This window comes from Euprymna scolopes, chromosome 5 (assembly GCF_053919585.1).
Source record: "Euprymna scolopes isolate OS-2025 chromosome 5, ASM5391958v1, whole genome shotgun sequence".
NCBI classification, from domain to species: Eukaryota; Metazoa; Mollusca; class Cephalopoda; order Sepiida; family Sepiolidae; genus Euprymna; species Euprymna scolopes.
Window position 1 is genome coordinate 11,246,766 of NC_136486.1, and position 27,696 is coordinate 11,274,461.

The 27,696-nt window shown below is 35.3% G+C and overlaps 1 protein-coding gene across 2 annotated transcripts in view; it reads right to left on the minus strand.

Annotated features, from left to right (window-relative positions):
• LOC145276706 (QRFP-like peptide receptor) overlaps nucleotides 1-27,696 on the minus strand; it is a 983,229-nt gene that overhangs the window by 314,799 nt on the left and 640,734 nt on the right. For both annotated transcript variants that reach the window (XM_080127903.1, XM_080127904.1), the window contains one exon: nucleotides 8,193-8,617. In XM_080127903.1, the coding sequence (XP_079984029.1) occupies nucleotides 8,193-8,617 (425 nt within the window). The remainder of the gene's footprint in view (nucleotides 1-8,192; nucleotides 8,618-27,696) is intronic.

Below are 27,696 nucleotides of genomic sequence, written 5' to 3' on the forward strand. Positions count from 1 at the left end.
TGGAGGTTGTGAGTGAAGTATCTGTTTTAGTGTTATTAGATAATCCCTTCATTTATCATCTCATCACTGGGTATATTGTCTATTGTCGTGATATCTTTTTCCCAGGCATTATCTTCTCCTGAAGATGGGTAGCGTACACCAACAATAAATTATCACTATCAGATGTTTATTAGCAAACTAAACACTTACATTATATAGACTCCCTTATTTAGTTCTTGATGCTTTCCTTCAATTCTCGAAGGATTTGAGGTTTATTAATAAAGACTATTTCTTTAAGATATCATCACAAGAAAAAGTTGAAGCTGGTAAAGTCTGGGGAATATGGTGGCCATTTGACATTGTCATAGCGAGAGCCGAAAATGGGCAACAAATAAAAGTCATTATTTTTCATAAATAAAAATGGTTTGAATTTTGCATTTCTTTTACAAAATGATTGTTAATGCCTTAGTCAGATTGTGTGAAAACTAAAGAAATATATAAAAAATAAAGAAATTCTTTCTTCTTTTTTTCGAATTCTACCTTATATAGTTAGCCTTATGTTCAAGTACATTCGAAATATAATACAATGCAAAGAAAGTCACTCATTAAAACGGACCTCCTAAACTAAAACCTTGAATAATTATTTAAACTCTAATGTAAATTAATATTAAGCAGTCTTTACAAATTGATAATAGTTAATTATTGGATTTTAATTAATTATAAGATGAAACTTTAATGATTCAAACTAGATAGATAACCGACAAACTTCCACCCATTAATATGGGAGGGGAGATTATCACCAAAAGTGTCATGAATTATTAAGTTCGCACCGGACTTACTACTTAGATATAAGTCACTTGTACCCATTCCACTTTCTCCTCCCCCCCTTTTTTTTTTTTTTTTTTTTTTTTAAATGGAGAGTAGATAATACAGTGGATGTGTTATCGGCAGCTCCAGTAACTCTCGCTTCTCCTATTTTGTCATTCAGTCCTCATTCAATGAGTGATGTTTCTGACAAAGGGTGAAGAAAAAGCTGCTTAAAGGTCGGTACTACTTGGTGACCAGTAGTCTGAGATGTCGGATATTTTTCTGTCTTTGTCTGTCCTTGTTGCCATGTCACTAGTAAGGGTGCTGGAGGTAAACGTTTTGTCTGGGCTGACGTTATCCGCCTGATAGTCAGGGACCCGAACCTTGGATTAACCACTAAGGAGGCTGTCCTATCAGCAGGCGCAAAGTACTGGGACTGCTGTATTGCCATTTGGTGAGTGGATCTGGACCATGCATTAGTCTCTGGTGGGGCCTCTCGATGCCATACTAGTGGGTAATTGTTACGGCTTTACCTTTTCGTGTGCTACAAATAAAAAAAAAAATTTCCTGTCTTTTTCTCTCTTACTTTCCCTCTCTGTACTGCTCTAACCAAGTATGCCGACCTATTCCACAAATCCCAAAACCTCAACATGAAATATCTCCAGAATAAAAACTCGATTAAACCTAGAACCCCATCTTCCAGCGTAGACCCCTACTACCAGGTCTCCTTCTCCAATATCAGGGGTCTACGTTCCAACCTTCCAGAGGTTGAAACCCAATTACAGGAGACGAAACCGGACATATTATTTCTATGTGAAACTGGAATAGGGCCGACCACTTCCCTAGATGAGTTCATAATTAATGGATACTCCAATTTAACAGCTAAATCTGACTCCCAAGATCGCCATGGGCATGGAATATGTGCCTACATTAAGGATGGCTTCCCATGTGGCAGGGATATCTCTAGAGAAGATCCTAATTTACCCTATATGTGCTTCAGGGTTGCACTTGCTAACACCACTGTATTTATATTTGCCCTCTATAGGCCCCACAACAGCGGAGTTACTATCTTTAAGAGCATATCTGAGAAAATAGACCACATACTGTCTTCACATCCCTCGGCTAACATCCACATCTGTGGTGACTTCAACGTCCATAACGTGGAATGGCTAACCCATTCAAATAAGACAGATGATGAGGGGAGGTTTTGTCATGATTTTGCCATTGCTTATGACCTCACTCAGATTGTTCGCGAACCCACCCGTGTGCCCGATACACCCAATCAATATGCAAGCCTCTTAGACCTTTTTCTTTCAACTTCCCCTGAGCTATGTTCATGTACCGTTCATTCTCCTTTAGGATCCTCCGACCACTCCGTCGTATCAGTTAAGATAAAAACAAAATGTAAGAAGCCATCAGACGTACCCCTCCACCGTACTGTATACCGATACTCTATGGCTGACTGGGATAGCTTCCGTACATTCATATCTGATTTACCTCTGCACTCCATGTTTAAAAAGGAAGTGTCCTCTATAGTATCAGATCTGACCGAATGGTTAATTGTAGGCATAGACCAATTCATACCATCTAAAAAATTCCAACAAAAACCTAACAGCCAGCCATGGTTCTCCCCAGAATGTGCTGCTGCTATCGCGCACAGAAATCACTTTTTCCATAACTACCAACGTAATAGATGCACTGAGACTAAAGCTGCTTTCAGGACTGTCAGCAACCACTGTAAAAGAGTAATAAAAAATGCAAGAGAGCTATATGCCCAGTCTGTTAAATCCAAGGTAGCTGATCAGCGGCTTGGTTCCCACCAGTTTTGGCAAATAACAAATAGGATCTTGAACAGAAGTGTGCGTTCTATCCCAACCATTATCAATGGACCAGAGGTTATCTCGTCAGCATCAGACAAGGCCAAACTATTTGCAAAGAACTTTGCAGCTAATTCTACCCTATGCGACGAAGGCCATCAACTCCCCATATTTCCTCCTATAACACAGAACAAGCTAGGTAACATACAAATATCCGTGCATGAGGTCGCCAAGCTAATAAAAAACCTAGATTCCAGTAAAGCAACTGGCCCTGATGGCATCCCAATTATAGTGTTAAAAAAGCTTCAACCAGAACTTGTTCCCATACTTACGAAACTATTTAAGCGCTGCCTTAAGGAGAAGTGCTTTCCGACCCCCTGGAAGACCTCCTCAGTTTGCCCTGTATTTAAGAATTCAGGTGATAAGTCATCTCCCTCTCAATACAGACCAATAAGTCTTCTCTGTGTTATGAGTAAGTTACTTGAATCAATATTAAATAGAGAAATAGTAAACCACCTCAGCAGGAATAACCTTCTTAGTGACACACAATATGGTTTCCGCTCTGCAAGATCTACCGCAGATGTGCTGACGGTAATATCCCACAGGATTAGTGAATCTCTTGACAAAGGCTTCCTTTCTAGGGCAATTGCTCTCGACATATCAAAGGCCTTTGACAAAGTATGGCATAAGGGTCTACTTCACAAGATTTCCAGCTACGGTATAACTGGAAATGTTTTCTCAATCATTAAATCATTTCTCTCTGATAGGCTCATAAGAGTAGTGGTAGATGGACAAAAATCGGAGGCCTGCAATATAAATGCTGGAGTCCCTCAGGGGTCAATCCTGGGCCCAACTCTCTTCCTGATCTACATCAATGACCTCCCTAAACACATACTTAAATCATTCGTTGACATCTATGCTGATGACACGACCATCTACGGCAACACATCAAAGGCTGTAAATGACGAAGTTCTCTCGGATTCTCTCTCCTCTGATCTCGAGCGCGTGGTTCAGTGGGGGAAGATGTGGCTAGTTACCTTTAATGCATCCAAAACCAAACTCCTATCCATACATCATCAACGCTCTGATCCCCAGCTGGCATCAATTGTGATGGATGGCTCTCGTCTGGGTGAGGCCCCGTGTTTTGACAAGCTTCTGGGTTTGACCTTTACTCCTGATCTGAAATGGAACACGTACATCAAGTCTGTGGCCAAGGTCGCAGGAAAGATGGTGGGATCCTTCTACCGCTCCAGAAGATATCTCACTACTGATGCAATTCTCTATCTATATAAAAGCCAAGTACGGCCAAGGATGGAATACTGTTGCCATATCTGGGCAGGAGCTGCCAAAAACAGCCTATCATGCCTTGACAGAGTACAAAATAGACTTCGTGGTTTAGTGGGGGATGCCCTTTTCTCTACCCTGCAACCTCTCTCCCACAGAAGAGACGTTGCGAGCCTATCCTTGTTTTATCGTTATTTTCATGGCAGGTGCTCGTCTGAACTCCAATCCCTGGTCCCCCCTCGCCAATCTTTCACGAAAAACACCCGTTTAGCTGAATCCACTGTGAAAAATTTCCCCCACTCTATATCTGTGTCTAAATCAAAACGCGGATTTCATGAGCAAAGCTTCTTTCTTAGAACTGCACGCCTGTGGAACTCTGTTCCGTCTGCCTGCTTCCCACTGGACTACAACTTGGATGTCTTCAAGTCTAATGTTAACAAATTCCTAATGAACCGCCCCCCTAATTAAACACTTCATAAAATCTCCTCACTAACGTGATGTACTTACAATAACCCTTATCCCTGAGTGGCTTCCGGGCCTTGATAAGTGGTGATCACTGTGTAAAAAAAAAAAAAAAAAAAAAAAAAAAAGAATCTATTTAAGTTCAAAACCTTTCAGTGACTTTTTGGACACCCTGTATTCCGTTATCTCTAGTTATCTTTGTTGCCTTTCACTTCAGCCGAAATTCCCCCAAATCCAGGGGCTAATATTTCATGGAGCTAAAACTCCACCGCCGAAATGTCTAAGGAGTTTTAGTACTCTTGATTAATGGAGTGTCTGGTGTTAGAGCTGTGATCAGATGAAGTTCATTAGTTGCATTTATGAATGCCTAAAAGAAAAAAATATATACTTACGTGGTTTTCATTTTGAAAGGTCAGATCTTTGCTAATTAGTTTTTTTTTTACACATTTTAGTATTAAAGCAAACATTCACTCTCTCCCTATCTCTGTCTATCTACCCTTCCCTCTCTTTGTTTTTCATTCTCTCTCTCTTTTTGTTTCTCTCATCCTCTCACTGTCTATATTTCTTTTCTTCGCCACATTTTTTTTTTATTTGAGAATATTTTTATAGCAACCATAATATTCCTATATACAGGTTTCATCCACGAACTCATAAACTGACCATTATGAATTTTGTGAGACAGCTCATATGCGTAAGGGATGGAAATATGGGCTATATTTAGTGTAATGTATTTAATGTAAAGAGGGTAAAAAGGGGGAGAGGTAGAAATAGCTCGTAAATTGTAAGCAACGCGGATTGTTATCAAGTCTTCGCTAATTAGTTTTTCCAAAACCATTTACTATTAAAGCAAACAATAACATCCTATACCTCTCTTTGTCTAGACTTCTTTTCGTCGCCATGTTTTTTTGAGAATGTCTCCATAACAGCCATGTTATTGAAAAAGTTTCAATAAGAACTATAGCATCTCTAAATATAAATAATTCTTACAGACGACCATTCCGGTTTCGTTCCTTGCATAATATAGACACAACCACTCATTTAAGTATTCAATAGTTCAGATTTATATTAATTTTTTTTTACACGGTGGTCACCACTTATCAAGGCCCGGAAGTCACTCAGGGATAAGGGTTATTGAAAATACAGTAAGTTAGTGTGGAGATTTAATGAAGTGTTTACTTAAGAGGGCGGTTCATTAGGAATTTGCTAACGTTGGGCTTGAAGACATCCAAGTTGTAGTCAGGTGGGAAGCAGACAGACGGAACAGAGTTCCACAGGCGTGCAGTTCTAAGAAAGAAGCTTTGTTCATGGGATCCACGTTTTGATTTAGGCACAGATAAAGAGTGGGGGAAATTAAACATAACCCATAGTTATTTGAGACCAATTAAGCAAATTTCACTACATTTCAATTTTTCTTTAAGATTCCTTAAAGTTTAGAGAATGTTCTAGAATTAAAATGATGTAATCGCTTTTATACCAATATGTATATTCGGTCTCCTTTCTCTTCTCAGGTAACGAATTCACGTTATTCTTCTTTGACATCCGGTTTGAGGACGAGATTTTCCGAATGCCATCATAGAGAGAAATCTTCTTAACGATGTGAAATGTTAAATAAACCAATCTCAGGTGGTTCAAGAGATCATTATAAAGGTACATGAAACTGAGAAGTAATCACTTCGAGTGTGACAGGCCATCTTCAGTAAGCGAAGTTGCGTATTCTGTTACTACTTCATGATTGAATGCTGGAGCAAAAGTAGATAATGGCACCATGAAAATTATCGTAAAAAGATTAAAATATTTTGAAGAACTTGAGATTTGAAGAATTTTCCGATTTTGTAAATTGAGATCACAGCGAACCACCATCTTACAACCATGGTACATAATAATACACGCATCTCCGCTTAAATATCCTTCATACTATATAAAGTTACCTATGTGCACACATTTATATAGTTTTATGTAGAGGATTTATGCTTAAACTCATTAACTGACCATTATAAATTTTGTGAGACAGCTTCTAGGCGTAAAGGATCGTAATGTTATATTGAGTTTAATATATTTTATGCAAAGAGGGGAAAAAGGGTAAAAATCACTTTTTAAATGCATACAATTCCAATTGCTATCAGATTTTAACCAATATTCTCCAAATTACAAGTTCTTTGAATATTTTAAAAATAATTTTAATGGACATAATAAAGATAGATCCTTTCATTTGAAAATTCAAATATTTCAGATTTACATTAAATTTGATTCACAATCATAAGACACCAATTCATAATCATAACTAAGCTCCAAACCCTGTCCTATTAGCGCAATGTTGCATCTCTGTGCTTGTTTTACAAATATTTAAAGCAAATGTACTCTGATGAACCTATTGCACTTGTATCCCCCTCGACGTACATATCCCCGACAAGCCCGCTTGGCAACAAAATCTCACCCCTTTCACTGCTGAGATTCCTAATTCCAGAAAGCTTTCTACTGTAATAGTTTCTTCCCTCGAACAGCTAGACTTTGGAATTCTTTTCCTGCTACCCGCTTCTCTGACTGTACTGATATGCAGAAGTTTAACTGTAACATAAATCAACATCTCATTAATCTTGTCTAGGCATTATCCCAAATAGTATCAACTTAAGTCCAAGTGGCGACATGCCTTGTTAGGGGGTGACCGTGAGTAAAATATAACAACATGATCATATAGTATGAATTCAAAGATTCTATTGTTGGCATTAATTTCCCAGAAATTTTTTAGTCAAAATTATTTCTAGAAATACATCGGGGATCACGGGAAGGATTACGTGAAGGTTGCCAACATTCTAAGTGAAAGTAATTTTCGTGAAACGAACTGGATTCGAACGTAGGACGATAAGGTCGTTAGTTCGTGCCATTAATAATTAAACCACCGTCACTCCCCATCATTTAAACAAGAATCAGTGAATTGTATTTCGTTTTTAAAACTCCTTAAGCTTATGCCTTAAATTTTAGAGAATTTTCTAGAATTAAAATGATGTAATGGACTTTCATCAAAAGCCCTCTGCAGTGTCTTCGTCGACAATATATTGTAGTCTATATTGCACCGTAGCGAACCTACTGCTGATTATATATAATTATTATTTTTTATTTGCTTAAATTAAATTTTAAAATACAAAAGTCAAGTATCATAGTTCAATTGTGTTCAAAACTTTGAAAAAGAATTATTTTGAATGCGCCTCTGTCTTATCAAAGAATTTACTGTTGAGTTTCATTACGGTTTGAATTTATATCCTAGTGTTTTTTAACGATAGACGTTGTATTTTTTATGCCTGCTATCTGTATTTCGCCACAGCTTGGTTTTCCAGGGGTTTTGTCTTAGTATTTCTTAAAATTTGTATTTTTTATTAGACTAGTTGCTCATATCGCATCGTCTTAAAATCATTCCTGAGATGCCAATATTTTGTTATCTTTTCTACGTATGTGTATGTGCGTCCAGTTAAAACTGTAAATCTGCAAAAACAACACCCACAAAGTTGGTGTTTTCTTGATCGGCATTGTCTCTGATGTATACTATCTAAAATTAATGCAATTTTTAGAGTAAATATGGTATTATGGTGACTATTAATGAATATAGTGAATAGTGAGACGGACAGAAAATGACCACAAACACAATTTTAGTGACCTTTTATTTGATTTGCAATAATCTAGTTCAGATTTTTGGTAATGATATAAAATGTAACATCTGTTATGTGCACGGATATCCCCACATAAAAATAAGCTTGTGTCTAACACCACCGTCGTAGAGAGTTAAGTAAAAAGAGATTCCAATTATGTATGCAACTATCACCCCCCAAATAAAATGAAGTACTGACATACCTTCCGTTTAACACGTATTTGATTTCTGTGTTCGTTTTCCAATCGCTCGCCTGGGATTTCTGCCGACCACAATTTCCATATGATCATGGTGTATGCCATGGACATGACCACAATGGGAATAAAAAAGAGTACGACGGACACAAACGTGTAATAGATGCGTCGAGCCTTCATAGCGTTTTGGGGCGATGTGAGTAGGACCCAATCGTCGACACAGTAACGTTCCGTGTGATTGGCCCATTTCGTGATGAATAGACGCCGCACGTAAAGCAAAGGGGCGGCAACAACGATAGCCACAATCCAAAGGAGCATAATGGCGTACCAGGCCCTCCGCTCGGTGATGTGAGCCTTCAGGGCGAACACAATGCCGAAGAATCGGTCACACGCAATCACTGTTAAGGTCAAGATGCTGGACACCGTGGAAGTGACTGAAAAAGTAAAAAAGAAAATTATTTTATGAATGAATACTCACATCTATTGCTTTTATATGTAGGAGTAGCAATATATTATGGCAAGAAATCTACACAGGGATTTACATGCTTTATTCCCACAGGAAATGATCAGACTAAATAGGTGGATTTGCTTTTAGCTATTTCTTTTATATCTAAAGGTGTTTACTTTAGTTTAGTGACCAATAGAATTTGTAGTTTGTATTATTCCCTCGCGATTATTTTCATTTATCTGCCATCATTGATAATACCTTCACCATTATCACAGTTTAGTTTACGATTTTCATTGTCAGTATAAATAAAGCAATAAAAAACAACAAAATCTCTCCCCCTCTTTCTATATCGATCAATCTCCCTGTCTCTTTCTCTGTTAATCTGTTTGTCTGTCTGTTTGTCTGCCAGCCTCTCTCCGTATATATATATATATATATATATATATATACTAGCAGTTCAGCCCGGCTTTGCTCGGGCCTTATGTACTGTTCTTAACTTTATGTGCACACACACACACACACACACACACACACACACACACACACACACACACACACACACACACACACACACACACACACACATATATATATATATATATATATTAAAAGGTTTGACTCATGTCCAAATAATCTACATCTAAAATTCTAAAATTTCATGTGTTTAGACCCAAAATTGGCGGAGGAGTTTGATAGAGTCTGTAAAGGTCAAATCTTTCAATTTTGACCTCTTGGCAGCCAAAATTTCGCCTAAAACTGATTAAAAAGCTTGCTGCTGTTCTGAATACTTTTATATACAATCTTAACTGTTTAAACCCAAAATTGGCCGAATAGCTAGCTAGAGACCGGAAAGGTAAAATCTTTTGAACAATATCCCCAATTTTGACCCCTTTACATTTATTGTTTTGGGCTGAAATCAAATTAAAAAGTTTGATCCATGTTCAAGTAACCTACATCTCTAATTTCAAGTGTTTAGACCCAAAATTGGCGGAGGTGTTTGGTAGATGTTTCAAAGGTCAAATCGATAAGATATTGTAAAATAAAATGATATAATAATAATAATAATAATAATAATAATAATAATAATAATAATAATATAATGATATTAATGCGAATAAAAATATTATTAATAATAATATAATAATATTGATAATGATAATAATAATAATAATAATAATAATATTAATGCGAATAAAAATATTATTAATAATAATATAATAATATTGATAATGATAATAACATTAATAATAATGATAATAATAATAATAATAATAATATATGGTATTAATGCGAATAAAAATATTATTAATAATAATATAATAATATTGATAATGATAATAACATTAAAAATAATAATAATAATAATAATAATAATAATAGTAATTAAATAAGATATACTTTTATGCCACACACACACACACACACACACACACACACATATATATATATATATATATATATATATATATATATATATATATATATATATATATACCAGTGGACACCCGACCTTTCCTAGTCATACAATACACATCAACATGATATTTTAATTTATCCTCTATTGAATATTATATATTACGAGGAATAATTTTCTCGGTAGATCAATTCGCAAATAACTAATAACTAACTAACTAAATAAATAAATAAAAATAATGATGATAATGTTGTTTATTAAATTGCGACTATGCTTGTTTACAATATCACGTCAGCTGATATTTGGGTTTGATGATGAATGCCCTGGAAACGGCTCTTCTGGTTAATGTTTTAAAATATGCAAATGAAGAAATGATCTTCTTTTATTGTAAATTGAACTCATTAAAAATAAAATGGTAAGTTAAGGGGCTTGAACAGGGAACCATTCAATCTATAGTCGAATACTCCACAACAGTGCTATATATCCAGATGACAATAGCCCTGCTTTTTTTTAAGAAGAAATCATTTGCTGAGAATTTAATCTTCCTTGATTTTGTCAGAATTATCTCCCTTGGTTGATGCAACGTAATATATTATCCTGCAAAAAATATTTTCGATTTTCAATACTTATCGGCTGAATTTCTGTACAAAACATATCTAAGAACACTGCCAGACATTACTTATCTTTGTGTGAAAGATAGGATCAACCATTTCGAAACCTATGTGGAAGGAACTCACACACACAAAGTGACTTATATATATATATATATATATATATGTAATGTTATGACCCTTTAGGCTGTGATCATAGCGTAGTATCTGTTAACTGTGGAAAACGGGGTCAAGGGTCAAAACATTATTATTATTGTTATTGTATTCTTGTTAATTGATTTGAGCGACGGATGCTCGCTGGATCAATTATTATGATTTGAAGAATAAAGAATTAAATTGCGGAAGAAATGATTGACGTGTGAATCGCAAAAGGAATGTGAAAATAGAAAATATATGTAAACATTATTTTGGGGTTTTGAATAAACAAATTACTAGTTGTGGATTAGGTTGGTCTGAGACATGTAATTAGGTGACGTAAGAGAAGACGTGATGTAGTTAGTTTTGGAGAGATTCAGAGAGTTGAGGATTGACCACCAGAGCGAACAGACGTCTAGACAGGGGTGGACAGACAGCTAGGGAGCGAGCTGTAAGAATCAAAGATGTAGACAAACTGCAGATCCTGTGAAAACCATTTGAGACAACTGTAATAAATTTATATTATAAAAATATAAAGAGTTGTTTTAATGGTTTCACAAATAAGAGCAGATGTCTCAATTGGTTGGTGCTGATCGTTTCATGGTTCGTCACGGAGCAGCGGGAAGATACAGAAGAATTCTTCAAGAAAAAAAGTATGAAGCATATATTATTCTTCTTACATATGAACTGTAAAAATATCCCGTGTGATAAGTCTGATACAACATGATTCAGTTTACACGTCAATACCATGTCCTCATACAACATACATATGATTTATACGTTAATTATCTGTCTGTTAAAAGAACAATATCTTACATCCACTAGATAACACATGACACGTTTTAATATATCATCTCCTCCAATATAAACCAATATACAACACACACACACACACACATACACACACACATATATAATTATTTTTTTGCTATAATAATTATAAATATATATATATATATATATATATATATATATATATATATATATATATATATATATCCGTTACCTAAAAAACAAACACTTTTTATAAAAAATGGAACTTCACTTCTGCATAATCTGATCTGTTTTTTTTCTGGAAGTTTTAATATAGCCTGGACATTTCTAATACCATTTTCCCATGTCTTATGAATTATCAATGGATTTTCAATTGACTCATTTCTGGATTTTACCGTCTCTTTCATTGGACTTTTACCAAATCCTTTTACTTCTTTTTTCCCGTTTCCTGCTTTCTTAATCTCTTTGGATCCCTATAAAATTTCTTAATCTCTTTGGACCCCTATAAAATGTCACTAACTGTTAAATAACTTAAAGTTGATGCAAGTATGATTAAGTTCTTATTGTTTGTTTTCTTTAATGCATTAACCTGCAAAATTTATTGTATATTTTGCAAACCTCTTTTCTTTGATGAAAACAATTGCATTTTTCGAAACTTCACGGAATAAGGTCTTTCATGTTTATCTGTACTCCCTGTCTGATAATTAAAATGTTGTATACTATCCTTATGACTTCATAATGTTTTTTTTAAATTTGAATAAATGTTCAACAATATATAGAGAGATTTACAATCTGCAATAAGCAAACGCTTATATACAGCGCCAGTAAAAAGGAAGTCCGCACTTGTAATTTTTTTAAAACTGCAAATTTAATGTAACTGTTTACTCAGTATAATTTGATTCGCCTTTTATTCCACTATAATTTTACCTGTTCATATTTAACTTTTAATTGAAATATTCTAGTGTTCATGTCAATTTACAAAAATAATTTCAAAGTGAGGAGGTAAAAAGAAAGTCCGCAACCACAAATTCGCTTAAAACCAGCTTAAATTATCACCCCTAAATCAGTTTAAAATATCCACCAACAGACAACAAAGCATCTCTAATCGTAATTGTTGTTGTTCCAGGTTATACAACGTAACATTTTGTCCATATGACACGACTTTCTCTTAGTGATCGCCAGGAGTTCATTAATCTCCACCTTTCTGGTTTATCCAATCGAGAAATTGGCCGCAGATTGAAATGTGATGAGAAAACGGCACGAAAGACTGTGCAAAAGCACCAAAACACCGGCAGTGTTCGTGATGCTCCTAAATCTTGTACTAGAGTTACTTCTTACAGGGAAGACAGTGTTATCAAGATCCTCAGCCTAAGAAACAGATTTGAAACAGCTCCCCAAATCCAACAACAGTGTAATTTTGTTAAAAAGTGCCCTCTTTCTACTGTCAAGAACAAATTAAAGGAATTTAATTTACGAGGATATGTTGAAAGACGCAAGCCAATGATTTTTGTACAGAACAGAAAGCGCCGTCTGAACTTCTTCAGATGCAATGAAGATCATGACTCCTCATATTGGTCAAAAGAGCTTTTTAGCGACGACAGCAAGTTCAATAGGCTACGCCTTGATGGTAGGCAGTAAATCTGTCGGAATAAAGACGAAGAATTTAATTCTAGGTGTCCAATTTCAACGCTGCAAGGTGGTGGAGGTCCAGTTTAGTGTAGATCATTATCATTACCAATGGTCCAGGGCATATAGTTCGCTTGCAAGGTCGAATTAATTCGACCAAGTACATTCATTTGTTGACTAAGCATTTTCTACCCTATTTGGTCAAAATTTGGATAATAATCCCATCTTCATGCTCCCATCCACACAGCTGGCAATGTCAAGAGGTTCCTGGAAGAGCATCATATTCCGTGTTTGGATTGGCCTGCACAATCTCCAGACCTCAAACCTATCGAACACGTATGCCATTACACCAAGCAACAGGTATGCAATTATACCGTTTCAAATTTGGAAGGACTTTGGATAAAAATTAAAGAAACGTTGGATGCCCTTTCACCAGAGTATTTTTGCAGTCTTATTCAAGGAATTCCCCAAAAATTGCAGGCTGTGAAATTGCAGAAGGACTATACTACAAAATATTAACTAGGTCATTGTCTTTCTGTTATATTTGTGTTGCATTAATGCACTAAAGTTACATTTAAATAACAATTTTCCATTGTGCGGACTTTCTTTTTGCCTCCTCAATTTGATTTTTTTTTTTAAATTGACGTGAACACTAAAATATTTACAATTAAAAGTAAAAAATAAACAGGTATAATTATAGGGAAATAAAAGGTGAATAAAGTGAGGTATAGTTTGTTTAAACAGTTACATTAAATTTAGCTTAAATTTTCAGTTTTTGAAAAAATTACAAGTGCAGACTTTCTTTTTGCCGTCTGTGTATATACATGCACACACTCGTACACACGCACACGCGTGCGCGCGCACACACACACATATATATGCGAGCTTTCCTTATATATTTGTTCTTTTCCTATGGTTGTTTATTGTAGGAAGCACATTATTCAACCCAGCGCAAGGTTTGTTTCTCTGGAATTAGACCCTCTGCCTGTGATCGTGAGGAGTAAAGTTTATATGGACGATGGATCAGTCCATTTGGAGGGTGGTTCTCCACAACAATACAAAAAACAAAAACAAAAAAAACGGTGAATTTTTTTTTTAATTTGACCCCTATTATGACCCCTTAACATTTATTGTTTTTGGCTCAAATCAAGATATTACGTTAGATCCATGTCCAAGGAACCTATATCTAAAATTTCAAGTGTTTAAACATAAAATTATCGAAGGAGTTTGGTAGAGTTTGGCCCCTTAACAGACAAATTTCCGGCCGAAAACGGATCACATAGATTTTCCCAAATCTTAGTACTCTGTATATCAAATTTTGAGTCTGTAGACTAAAAATTGACAGAGTTATTGCGTAGGGAAATGTACGCAAACACAAAGACAGACACACAGACACGATCACTTTTATATATATATATATATATATATATATATATATATATATATATATATAAAAGTGATCGTGTCTGTGTATCTGTCTGTGTGTCTGTCTATGTGTGTACATTTTCCTGCGCAAAAACTCTGTTAATTTTAAGTCTACAGACTCGAAATTTGATATACACGGTACCGAGATTTGGAAAAATGTACGTGATCCGTTTTCGGCCAGAAATTTAGCTGTTAATGGATCGAAGTTCAAAGATTGTACTTTTCAGAACTTTACCAAACTCATCCGACAATTTTGGGTCTAAATACTTGAAATTTTAAATATAGGTTCCTTGGACATGGATCTAACTTAATAACTTGATTTGAACCCAAAAACAATAAATTTTAAGGGGTCATAATAGGGGTCAAATTAAAAAAAAATTGACCGCTATTTTTTTTTTTTTTGCTGAACAAACACCTCCAAATACCCGGGCAACGCCGGGCAGCCATGCTAATCTATATATCTATAAAAGTGAACATGTCTGTGTGTGTGTCTGTCTGCCTGTCTGTCTGTGTGTCTGTGTACATTTCCCTACGCAATAATTCTGTCAATTTTTAGTCTACAGACTCGAAATTTGATATAAAGGGTACTGAGATTTGGAAAAATCGATGTGATCGGTTTTTGGCCAGAAATTGGGCTGTTAAGGAGTCAAAGTTCAACGATTTGACCTGTAAGAACTCTACCAAACTCCTCCGCCAATTTTTGGGTCTAAACACGTGAAATTTTAAATATAGGTTCCTTGGACATGGATCTAACTTAATAATTTGATTGGAGCCCAAAACAAGAAATGTTAAAGGGTCATAATAGGTAGGGGTCAAATTAAAAGAAAAAAATTGACCGCTTTATTTTTTTTTTGCTCAACATACACCTCCAAATACCCGGGCAACGCCGGACACGCATGCTAGTATATCTATAAAAGTGAACGTGTCTTTGTGTGTATCTGTATGTGTGTGTGTGCACATTTCCCTACGCAATAACCCTGTCAATTTTTAGTTTACAGACTCGAAATTTGATATACACGGTACTGAGATTGTGAAAAGTCTTTGTGATCGGTTTGCGGCCAGAAATTTGACAGTTAAGGGGTCAAAGTTCAACTATTTGACCTTTGAGCACTCTACCAAACTCATCCGACAATTTTGGGTCTACGCAGTTTAAATTTTAGATATAGGTTCCTTGGGCATGGATCTAACTTAATCACTTTGTTTGAGCCCAAAACAATAAATGTTTAGGGGTCATAATAGGTGTTAAAGTTAAAAAAAATTGACTTTTTTTTTGCTCAACATACACCTCCAAACACCCGGGCAACACCGGGCTGAAATGCTTATGTATCTATAAAAGTGAACGTGTCTGTGTGCTTGTGTGTGTGTCTGTGTACATTTCCTTACGCAATAACTCTATCAATTTGAAGTCTACAGACTCAAAATTTAATATACAGAGTACTGAGATTTGGAAAAATCTTTGGATCAGTTTTCGGCCAGAAATTAGGCTGTTCAACGATTTGACCTTTGAGAATTCTACCAAACTCCTCCGACAATTTTCGGTATAAACAATTGAAATTTTTGATATAGGTTCCTTCGACATGGATCTAACTTAATAACTTTATTTGAGCCCAAAACAATAAATGTTTAGGGGTCATAATAGGGGTCAAAGTTAAAAAAAAAATGACCTTTGCGGTCTCTACCAAATTCCTCGGAAATTTCTGGTCTAAACATTTGAATTTTATATAAACGGTATTCAGAGATGGGGCAAGCTTTTTAATCGGTTCGGGTTGAACATTTTTAGTTACCAATATATAAATGTATGTATGTATGTATGTATGTTTGCATGTCTGCCTAAAACTATCGACAGAGGCGACGGATTTTTACAAAATCAGTATCGTTTTGAAGTTCGACCTTTCAGACGACAAATATCGAAATGTTGTCTGAACACATTAATATCTTCACTTTAAACTGGCCATTTTTCTACAGGGGGAATCGCTTTTTTCGCCGATATTTTTGAAAATCATCCTCTCCTTTCGATTGTCTACCCTTAATTTAAACCTACATCACTTTCGGTTTGGCGGCGGTCGTAACAGCAAAGACGTCAGTTTTTTTTTCTCGTTTCTTTCCTCCTTCGCAATACGGGTTCGAGCCTGCTTTCCTACTACCAATTTTTTTTTCTTTTTGCTCAACAGAGATCTCCAAAACACCCGTGCAACGCCGGGCTGAAATGCTAGTATATATATATATATATATATATATATATATATATATATATAGTATCAATAGAGATCTACAATCTGCAAATAACAAACGCTAATATATATATATATATATTATATATATATATATATATATTATATATATATATATATATATATACATCCATACATACGCACGCCCCCCCCCATATATATATATATATATATATATATATATATATATATATATATATATATATATATATATAATGCGAGCTTTTCTAATATACTTGTTGTACCTTTCGTATACTCGTTTATTGTACGAAGCACATTATTCAACCTAGCGCCGGATTTGTTTCTCTAATTATTCATTAGGGACGAAGGATTCGCCGGATTCAATAATTGTCTCTTTTTCGTCTTTTGCAGGTTACGCACATTTCATTTATTTTCAACTCTCTGTACCTTGACTTCTCTCGCTTCCTCATTACTAAGAAACAAATAACTCCACGCAGGTTTCCTATTTCAAATTAATTTAAAGATCTTTAATCGTGCTCTCCAAAATGGCACCGAAGGCAACGTTACTTAACGCGGAACGTTCAAAATTGAGTTAAGTTTTGAAGCAGGAGAACTATTCACAATACGTCTTATTATAATGGAGGTATTGTGTCTGTATTTTTTAAAAATATATATTGTAGTTTCACCTAAATAAACGCAGTATACATTATTCGTTATGCGTAACTGAAGCAGTGTATAAATGTTTTGTTCGTCGTTGTTTGAAACAACGTTTTATTTAAATGGTATTCTGTGTTCTTGTTAAAAATGATACGCAAAAAATAAATATAAATCAATAAATAATGGAATCTATAGTTTTCGGAGTTGTGACTACTAACTTTCAAAGACGGTTTTTGCACCCCCCCTCCAAGTGTACTCTGTGGCAAAAGTCCTCCATCTTGTGTTTTCATGGAACTATCCTCCCAAGCATTATATCCCATATGTTAGGTGGTTAGTGTAGTATATGTTGGTCCATCAAGATATCATTCTTTCAAGTTAACCAAAATATTAATAATTTTTAAGTAAAACAAACAAAAAAAAATTATTTATAACGCTTTAGCGACAGAATTTTTCTTATGCAATAAATACTTTTTCTTAATCACGAAACCCACACGTGACGGAAGTTAGTGCGCACTGACGTACGGACATGAACAAACCCCCATCCACTTGTTGAACCATGCATAGGCCTGTATTTTGAAGACTGCTTGAGCTGACAAGCCATAAGAGTAAGAAATATTTTCTTTTTGAAAGAAGTCTTGAAAGTACAATTTTGCGGTAAATGGTTAAGTTACGCTAATCTAACATGCACTTTCAACGATGAAAATGTTATTTTAATCTTAAGTTCGACAGACCAAGGAAAATTATATTTTAACTTGAGCAATGGCTGACCAATAAAAGTTCTATTTCAAACTTAAGCTTGACAGACTCACGAAAATGCTATTTTAAACTTAAGCATGGCTGACCAATAAAAATTCTGTTTTAAATTTAAGCATGACAGACTAACTAAAATGCTATTTTAAACATGGCAGACCAACAAAAATGCTATGCATATAAAATTTGCATATGCTTTTTCTTCTCTTTTTTGTTAGTATCAGTTATTATCAAGACTAATACTATTTCTTTACTCATAAAATAAATTTACATATGTATTTTAATTCTTTTTATCGGTTATTATGAATATTGTGATTAAGCCTCCCTTAATTTGCACTCAAAAATTAATGTATATACGTGATTGTTGAAGCGAGCAGAGTATAAAGAGGTGCTCTTTGTGTAAACAAATTGAGTCTAGGCAATTCGGACGATGTCAAAACATGGTTAATTCACGACTCGCACAGCAGCGACCGATTAGCGGTTAGGAGCCTTAACTTTCGTAGAAGCGGTCGGGTTTCAATCCTGGCTTGGGGTAGTTGTCTGTCTAGCTACACTGATGAGCTGTGAAAAAGCGAAACAGTACTGTATATATATATATATATATATATATATATATATATATATATATATATATATCCAGGATGACGGCGACCCCTCAGAACCCTTCCCTGTGACCAACGGGGTCAAGCAGGGCTGTGTCTTAGCCCCGACGCTCTTCAGCATGGTTTTCTCTGCCATGCTCCAGGACGCTTTCAAAGACAGTCACTCTGGCATTGTCATCAAGTACAGATGTGACGGGGAATTGTTTAACATCAGGCGAATGCAGGCAGTCACGAAAGTGAGGGAAACCATCATCAGAGACCTTCTCTTTGCCGATGACCGTGCCCTTAATGCCCCAAATGAGATAGAGATGCAACGTCAAATGGACGGATTTTCCACCAGTTGTGACAACTTTGGTCTCAACATCAGTACAAAGAAGACAGAAGTTATGTACCAACCCGCCCCAGGGGATGCATACCATGAACCCGGCATCACTGTCAAAGGACAGAAGATCCATGCTGTGGAGCAATTCATCTACCTTGGCAGCACCCTCTCCCGCACCGCCAACATTGACATTGAGGTTAACCATAGGATCTCCACAGCGAGCAGTGCATTTGGAAGACTTAGAGACAATGTGTGGAAGAGGAGAGGCATTACACTCGCAACCAAACTGAAAGTATACCGAGCGGTCGTCCTGACAACCCTACTCTACCCCTGCGAAACTTGGACGCCATATAAAAGACATGAAAAACAGTTGAATGGCTTCCACCTCAGATGCCTCCGTAATCTTCTCAACATCCGCTGGCAAGACAGAATTCCTGACACAGAAGTCTTGAAGCGCGCGGGGCTCCATACCATCACCACCATAATCCGCAAAACCCAGTTCCGGTGGGCAGGCCATGTCTATCGCATGCACGACAGCCGAATCCCCAAACAACTTTTCTATGGGGAACTCAGCCAGGGAAAGCGGAATGCAGGGGGCCAAAAGAAACGATATAAAGACTGCCTGAGAACGTCCCTAAAATACTTTGACATCAGCCCCCAGTCTTGGGAGAGTCGCGCTGCTAAACGTTCGGCCTGGCGTTTCGTCATCAGCCTAGGAGCCGACAGGGCAGAGAATCAACGCATGACACACGACCAGCAGAAGCGCAAGAGGAGGAAGGAGAGAGCTGCCTGTTCACAGCCTGCCGATACCGCCTTCACGTGTCCAGAGTGTGGAAGAGTCTGTTGAGCACGGATTGGCCTCATCAGCCATCTCAGGACCCACAAACCCCTGACGCCGAATTGATTGATACCTTGGTCATCGTCGATTCCGACGGACGAGCAAGAAGAAGAAGAAGAAGAATATATATATATATATATATATATATATATATATATATATATATTATCCACATACAGTACTGTTTCGCTGTATCACAGCTCATCACTGCGGCTAGACAGCTACTACCTCAAGCCAGGATCGAAACCCGACCGCCCGTACGACAGTCAAGGCTTCGAACTATTACGCTAATCGGCAGCTGCTGTGCAGGTAGTGAATTAACGATGTTTTGACATCGTCCAAATACCTAAGCTCAATTTGTTTACACAAAGAGCATCGCTTAATACGCTACAGGTGTATCACTTCCCAATATGCTCAACTCAAGGTAAGGAGCATTATATATATATATATATATATATATATATATATATATATATATATATATATATATATTGAGTATATTTAGGCAGCATATTCTCCTTTAAGCATATATTGTTAAACAGCACAGCATTTTCTTGTTTGACAATTTTCCGTTTTATTTTTTCCAGTTTTCGAATAATCCTTCTTATGTTATATGTAAAATGGTGTAAAAGTGTTCCGTAGTCTGCGAGCGCTTTCGGCGTTTCCGCCATCTTCAGGCTGGTTATATAAAAAGTCGTTTTAAAATTACGTCGAATGATAAGGTCGTGTTTTAAAATTACATCGTACTATAAGATCGTTTTTGGCTTATGTGGGCTATTTATATACAAATTTATTGGACAGTTTTTTTTTGTTTTTTTTTTAATATATATATATATATATATATATATATATATATATATACATTAACAGAGGCATTTTAAAATATTTTTGCTGGATTCATAATTTATATTGTTTATTTTGGGTTGTCTCACTTTTATATACAATGCCTCCAAAACCTTCAGTCTCCTAACGTTAGAGTCTGTTTGTAAAATTTTGGTATTTTCTACCATGATGTTTCTAAATTGGAAATGCTGGCAGCCATGTTTTTTTAAATGTTGCGCGATAGAGCTAGTATCGGAAAGATGAAGCGTTAGTCTACGGGACAACGTGTTGGTAGTATGACCAATCTAAGAGGAACAGTTAGAGATACACTCTCCTATTGGGCAATTAAATTGATAAATTACATTGTTCTTTTCCAACACTTTGTCCGCTTGCGAAATATTGTTATTAATTACGAGATTAATCGTTTTCCGTTTTTTATAATAGATCATGAACTTCAACTCTCTACCGCTGCTGGGAGATACGTATCGTCGAATTATGTCTTTTAAGACCCTTTCATCTATGTGATAGTTTTTATGTAACTGGTTACAGTAAAATATATTTATGGGTGACGGATTATTATCCCTTTTCCTACCAGCAACATGACTTAAATTGTTAATAAAAGATTTAATTTCTTTATCAACTTGAAAGTTTGGAAAATGATTATTTATCAGTACCTGCTTTATGTTTCTTAACTCACTGTAGAAGATTGTTTTACTAGACGAAATCATTTTTGCCCGTTGGATAAGGTTTTTTATTATTGCTACCTTATAACGAAATGGGCATTCACTTCTATAATTTAGGATACATGAATTAAGAGATGTGGGCTTTTTAAACACTGAAGTAATAAATTCATCATTGTTGGAATCAATATAGACGTCTAAAAATGGTATCTTGTTATTTATGTTGAGCTCATAAGTAAAGTTAAGGACGGAGCTAGTTTGAAATGTACATCTTAAATCCTCTATCTCTTTGACATTATCGGCAAGTATAAATACATCATCAACGTATCTAACATAAATGTAAGGCTTTTTTGTAGAGTTGAATATTTTATTTTCCAAGTTGGCCATATAAAAATTACTGAAGGTTGGGCCCAGAACAGAACCCATCGCTACGCCGTCTATTTGTGTGTATATATTCCCGAGGTGATCATAGAACGGGACCTCGGTGGTACACATTACTAATATCTTCTTCAAAATCATTGGGTTCATTTTAAGTGGTGGAAGAACTGGATTATTATATATATTATCAATAATAATATTAATTGTCTCGTGTACTGGATGATGTATTTATACTTGCCGATAATGTCAAAGAGATAGAGGATTTAAGATGTACATTTCAAACAAGCTCCGTCCTTAACTTTACTTATGAGCTCAACATAAATAACAAGATACCATTTTTAGACGTCTATATTGATTCCAACAATGATGAATTTATTACTTCAGTGTTTAAAAAGCCCACATCTCTTAATTCATGTATCCTAAATTATAGAAGTGAATGCCCATTTCGTTATAAGGTAGCAATAATAAAAAACCTTATCCAACGGGCAAAAATGATTTCGTCTAGTAAAACAATCTTCTACAGTGAATTAAGAAACATAAAACAGGTACTGATAAATAATCATTTTCCAAACTTTCAAGTTGATAAAGAAATTAAATCTTTTATTAACAATTTAAGTCATGTTGCTGGTAGGAAAAGGGATAATAATCCGTCACCCATAAATATATTTTACTGTAACCAGTTACATAAAAACTATCACATAGATGAAAGGGTCTTAAAAGACATAATTCGTCGATACGTATCTCCCAGCAGCGGTAGAGAGTTGAAGTTCATGATCTATTATAAAAAACGGAAAACGACTAATCTCGTAATTAATAACAATATTTCGCAAGCGGACAAAGTGTTGGAAAAGAACAATGTAATTTATCAATTTAATTGCCCAATAGGAGAGTGTATCTCTAACTGTTCCTCTTAGATTGGTCATACTACCAACACGTTGTCCCGTAGACTAACGCTTCATCTTTCCGATACTAGCTTTATCGCGCAACATTTAAAAAACATGGCTGCCAGCATTTCCAATTTAGAAACATCATGGTAGAAAATACCAAAATTTTACAAACAGACTCTAACGTTAGGAGACTGAAGGTTTTGGAGGCATTGTATATAAAAGTGAGACAACCCAAAATAAACAATATAAATTATGAATCCAGCAAAAATATTTTAAAATGCCTCTGTTAATGTATATATATATATATATATATATATATTAAAAAAAAAAACAAAAAAAAAACTGTCCAATAAATTTGTATATAAATAGCCCACATAAGCCAAAAACGATCTTATAGTACGATGTAATTTTAAAACACGACCTTATCATTCGACGTAATTTTAAAACGACTTTTTATATAACCAGCCTGAAGATGGCGGAAACGCCGAAAGCGCTCGCAGACTACGGAACACTTTTACACCATTTTACATATAACATAAGAAGGATTATTCGAAAACTGGAAAAAATAAAACGGAAAATTGTCAAACAAGAAAATGCTGTGCTGTTTAACAATATATATATATATATATATATATATATATATATATATATATATATATATATATATATATATATGTGTGTGTGTGTGTGTGTGTGTGTGTGTGTGTGTGTGTGTGCACATCTCCCGGAACTGTCTAAATGTAGTTTTCCTTCGAAGACATCAGACCTAAGCCTGTCTTTAAGACTTACATTACACATTCGTCGTATCATTCTCTTATAATTCCTATTCATTTAATGCATGCCCTGAACCCATATTGTACATAATATATGACAATCGTATTTACCTATTATTACTTTGTGAATTTATTAGAAGCGACTTCACATCAATATGAACTATGGCCTTGGGGCCGAGATCCATATTTAACATCTGTTATGTCTTGTTATGTCCTGGGAGATCGTTTTTGACTGAGGCAATGTTTATTTTTATCTTAACTAAAGTGCTCCTTTATTGGAGGGGGGTGATAATCTTAAAGTAAGAAAAAAAAAACGGACTTTGTATAGGGGTAAATAGGAACTATTGAATATTGTTCTGCTTTGTCTGTTGATTTGTTCGTCTGTTTGTCAGTCTGAAAAACGTCAGTTTGCTAAAAAATTTCACATTTGCAAATCGAATAGTCGCATCTTATTATAATTGCTCCCAACAATAAGAGACAAAACCGTTTGTGGCATTATGTAGGTGTTAACATTAAAACAGCATGTTCATTAGTTGTTCATGTTTAAAGTTTGAATGGTACTTTTGTCGTACTGTAAAGTTGAAATAGAAATCTTAGTCAGTGTGTCAAACACAAGTTTTGAATATAATTTTCGTTTAACTGTCACGCGTTAGTGTGAAATAGCATTTTCGTCGTATCGTTGCGTTTATATTTGAAATATAAGTTATACTTACGGTAGTTTATCACGTTTAAATCTAAATATTTTGATTTGTGATACATACATTTGAAATAGCATGTTCCTTTATCTGTTAAACTTGGAACAACATTTGCGTTGGTTTGTCACGCTTATACTTAACATATTTTCGTTGATCTGTTGAACATTAGAAATGGCATTTTCGTCTGTCTTTCACACAGAAACAATTAAGCCAAGTACCGAGGTACATTTAAAGAAGATATTTAAAAGAAAGAACGTTAAAGCACAGTTACATATCTACAATGAATATTTATTTAAAGAGAGAAGAAAGAAAATAACAGAGTGCGTTGTGTACACACGTGTGTATATATACGAACGAGCATGCATGAAGTTGAAATGTTCGTTGCGCATATATGTTCATTGTGCATGCGTGTGTCTAGTGCTTACAAGAGTTTGCAAGTGTATACATAGTATGTCCATTGCGTATGCGTGTGTGGGTGTACACGAGAGTTCTTTAGTGTATCGTCTTACCTTATAAACGGAAGTGCGCAGTTTTATCTTAAAACGTAAGTATCGCCTGTCGAGGCAAACGAAAAATGCGTCTGACTTGATGGGCGGTTTAGTGAAATAGGAAAAGAAGGAAAGAAAGAGAGAAATATGGTAGATAACGGAAGTGGATAGAGAACAGAATAGTAAGTAGAAAATGCCACCTGTCGGATAAATCTAAAGCTAAGACAAGGGCAATTAACTCCTGCGTAATTGAGACACGATTGTATACGTGTGTGCGCGAGATACCTATCCGCATATCAGTTCAAAAAGCGACTGCCCATAGATGTGTTCACGACAGTTTTTGAAAATTTTACTTTAGCGTGTTTTGTTAGGAGGGTGATATTTTTAGAGATGAGCCGGATTCAGAAAAATATTTTCAGTGGAAAGGTTATCAGGATTCATAATCAAATGCGAGAAAAACGAGAGACATTGTCATACGGTAAACGAAACAAAATAATGAGTTCTGAAGGCATATATTCAGAAAAGATATAATTTATATATGTTTAAAATGGAAGGTCTAAAACAATAGGAAAACATAGAATGTTCGTGAATATTTTTAGAGTTCTTGTAATTAGAAGGGCGTTTAATAGCTGATACATTAGAAAAAAAGTCTGGATCGATTAATTCAGCGCCGTGATTTTCTCTGCTCAATCAAATAAATTATAGTTCATTGAAAGTTGTTTATAAGAGTTAATATTCATTTGTTTTTATATTATAATTGGGGTTCAGTAAAAAAGATTAGAATATTTCAATAAATTAAGTTTATACAGATTTACAAACGATAATGTGACGAGTTGTGTGTATCTGTGTGTTTGTTAATGTTTGCGCGCGTGAGTGGGGAGAAATGTTGTAGAATGGGGCACCAGCGACACCATTCCGATGCTACCGTGAAACCAGACATAGTTATATGGAATAAGTCAGAAAGATTGGCAACTTTGATTGAAGTGAGCGTCCCTAATGATGGCGGTCTGAACAGAACTGAAAAAGAGAAACAGACCAAATATCAAGGTCTCATTTATGATATGAAAAGAAACTGGAATCTTAAGGAGATATCAATCATACCAGTTATTATAGGTGCCACAGGGCTTATGAAGAAGAACCTGAAGTACTACCTAACTAATGCTCCTGGTGAACCAAGTGCAAAAGAGATCCAGACAATTGCAATTAAGGGAACAACGAGGATACTAAAAAGAGTTCTCGGTTGGTTTCAATAAAAAAGCAGGGCAATGTTGGCAGCTGGTTTGGCTGCCCATACCCAGCATTACAATCTTCCAAGGAAGAAAATTAAAAAAAAAAAAGATTCGGATTAACTAGGTTCCACTGTTTATTGAGGAAAAATCTGGCTTTTAAAGAGTTTAGAGAGCTTCCAGAAAGACTATTTAAAATAAATTCAGAAAGATTTCTGATTGGTTTAAAATATAATTATTTGTTTTTATTTAAGATAGTGTATGCACAGACGACATGCGTACAAACGCGTTGATGCATTTTGATTTTGTACGTCAATGTATTTCTGTTAAGAGGTCCATTCTCCCAGACTTCACCTTCTCCATGAAGTTGTTAGGTTATTGCTAATCACCCAAAGCGCTCCTAACCGGGGAATGGTGATGAAATTATTCGGGTATTCTTTTGTAAGCAAGAATACATTTGACCAAGTGCGCTGGCTTTTCAAAATATCACCTGATCTCGTATCTAACGTACTGCAAAGGATATAGTTTAATGATATTTGATTCCAGTCCAGCCAATCTGTAGATGCATATGTATGTGTGAGTGTGTGTGTATATGTGTGTGTGGTAAATGTGCGCGTGTGTAGAAAAGGCTACATTAACATGTTTTACGCGTGTTTGTTGTTTTATCTTTAGAAACTGGCAGCTATATTTATTAATTAGGTTTTAATGCAAACTCCGACATTCTTCAAGTGCATATGCTCAAACTGGCAAATATTTATATCGAAATCAGGAATTTAAAGAGATTTTCGAACTTGACTCGTTATTTAATCCACTTAATCTATTCTATATTGCTCTCGTTACTTCAGCCATAACTGGATAGAAGTCAGAAGCAATTTTTATTATTATTATTAACTAGCTGCTCATGTCCTGGCGTTGCCCGGGGAAGACTATTAACCGAAAAGATTCCATGGTTAAAATGCTCAGTATTACAATTTGCAAAGCAAGAAAAATGTTCTATTTATTCATTTACTGTCTTTTGGTAAAGATGGATTAGGAAAAACAAATGCGAGTTTCTGACGTTAAAAAAGAAATTTAATCTGTTATGAAAATCGACAACAAACAATACGAATGAAGGAAGGTGATGTGCTTTGAAATTTAATATCTAAGTCAGGGTTTCCCAAACTTGAAGACACTATGGAGCCCCTCAGCAGGGCAAAGGTTTTTCACGGAGCACTAACAAGATAATTGCTTTAATAAATATGCAAAACATTAATTTCAAATTTTCAAACTAACTAATGATAATGGTTATAAAACCATTTTTTTTTTACTTAATCAACAATCCGTACATCTTTTAAAAATTTATTTTTATTTTCTTTTTCACGAACCATCCTGAAACTCATTAAAACCTGTAGTTATGAATCTTATCTCTTTCCAGTAAAAAAGATAAAAAAAGTATATGCCTGCAGCCATTTAATTTTCCATATTAAGCATTTGGTCCTATTTAAGAAAGGGGGTTCGGAGCCCCTCAGTTTCACTCACGTAGATTCAGGGCCCATGGAGCTAACTTTGGGAAACCCTGATCTAAGTAATAAAAATGTATATTATTATTACACGATGTTTAAAGCGAAAGTAAAAAATTGACGTAAAAGGAATTCGCTGAGTGAAAAAATAAGTATATTATGGATATCATGATTGAATGAAGGATTTAACGGCCAGTATTTCTTTAATTTAAAAGAGAAAAATCAGTCATAGACAAAAATTGTTGGAAAATATGTAATTCATTGATGCATA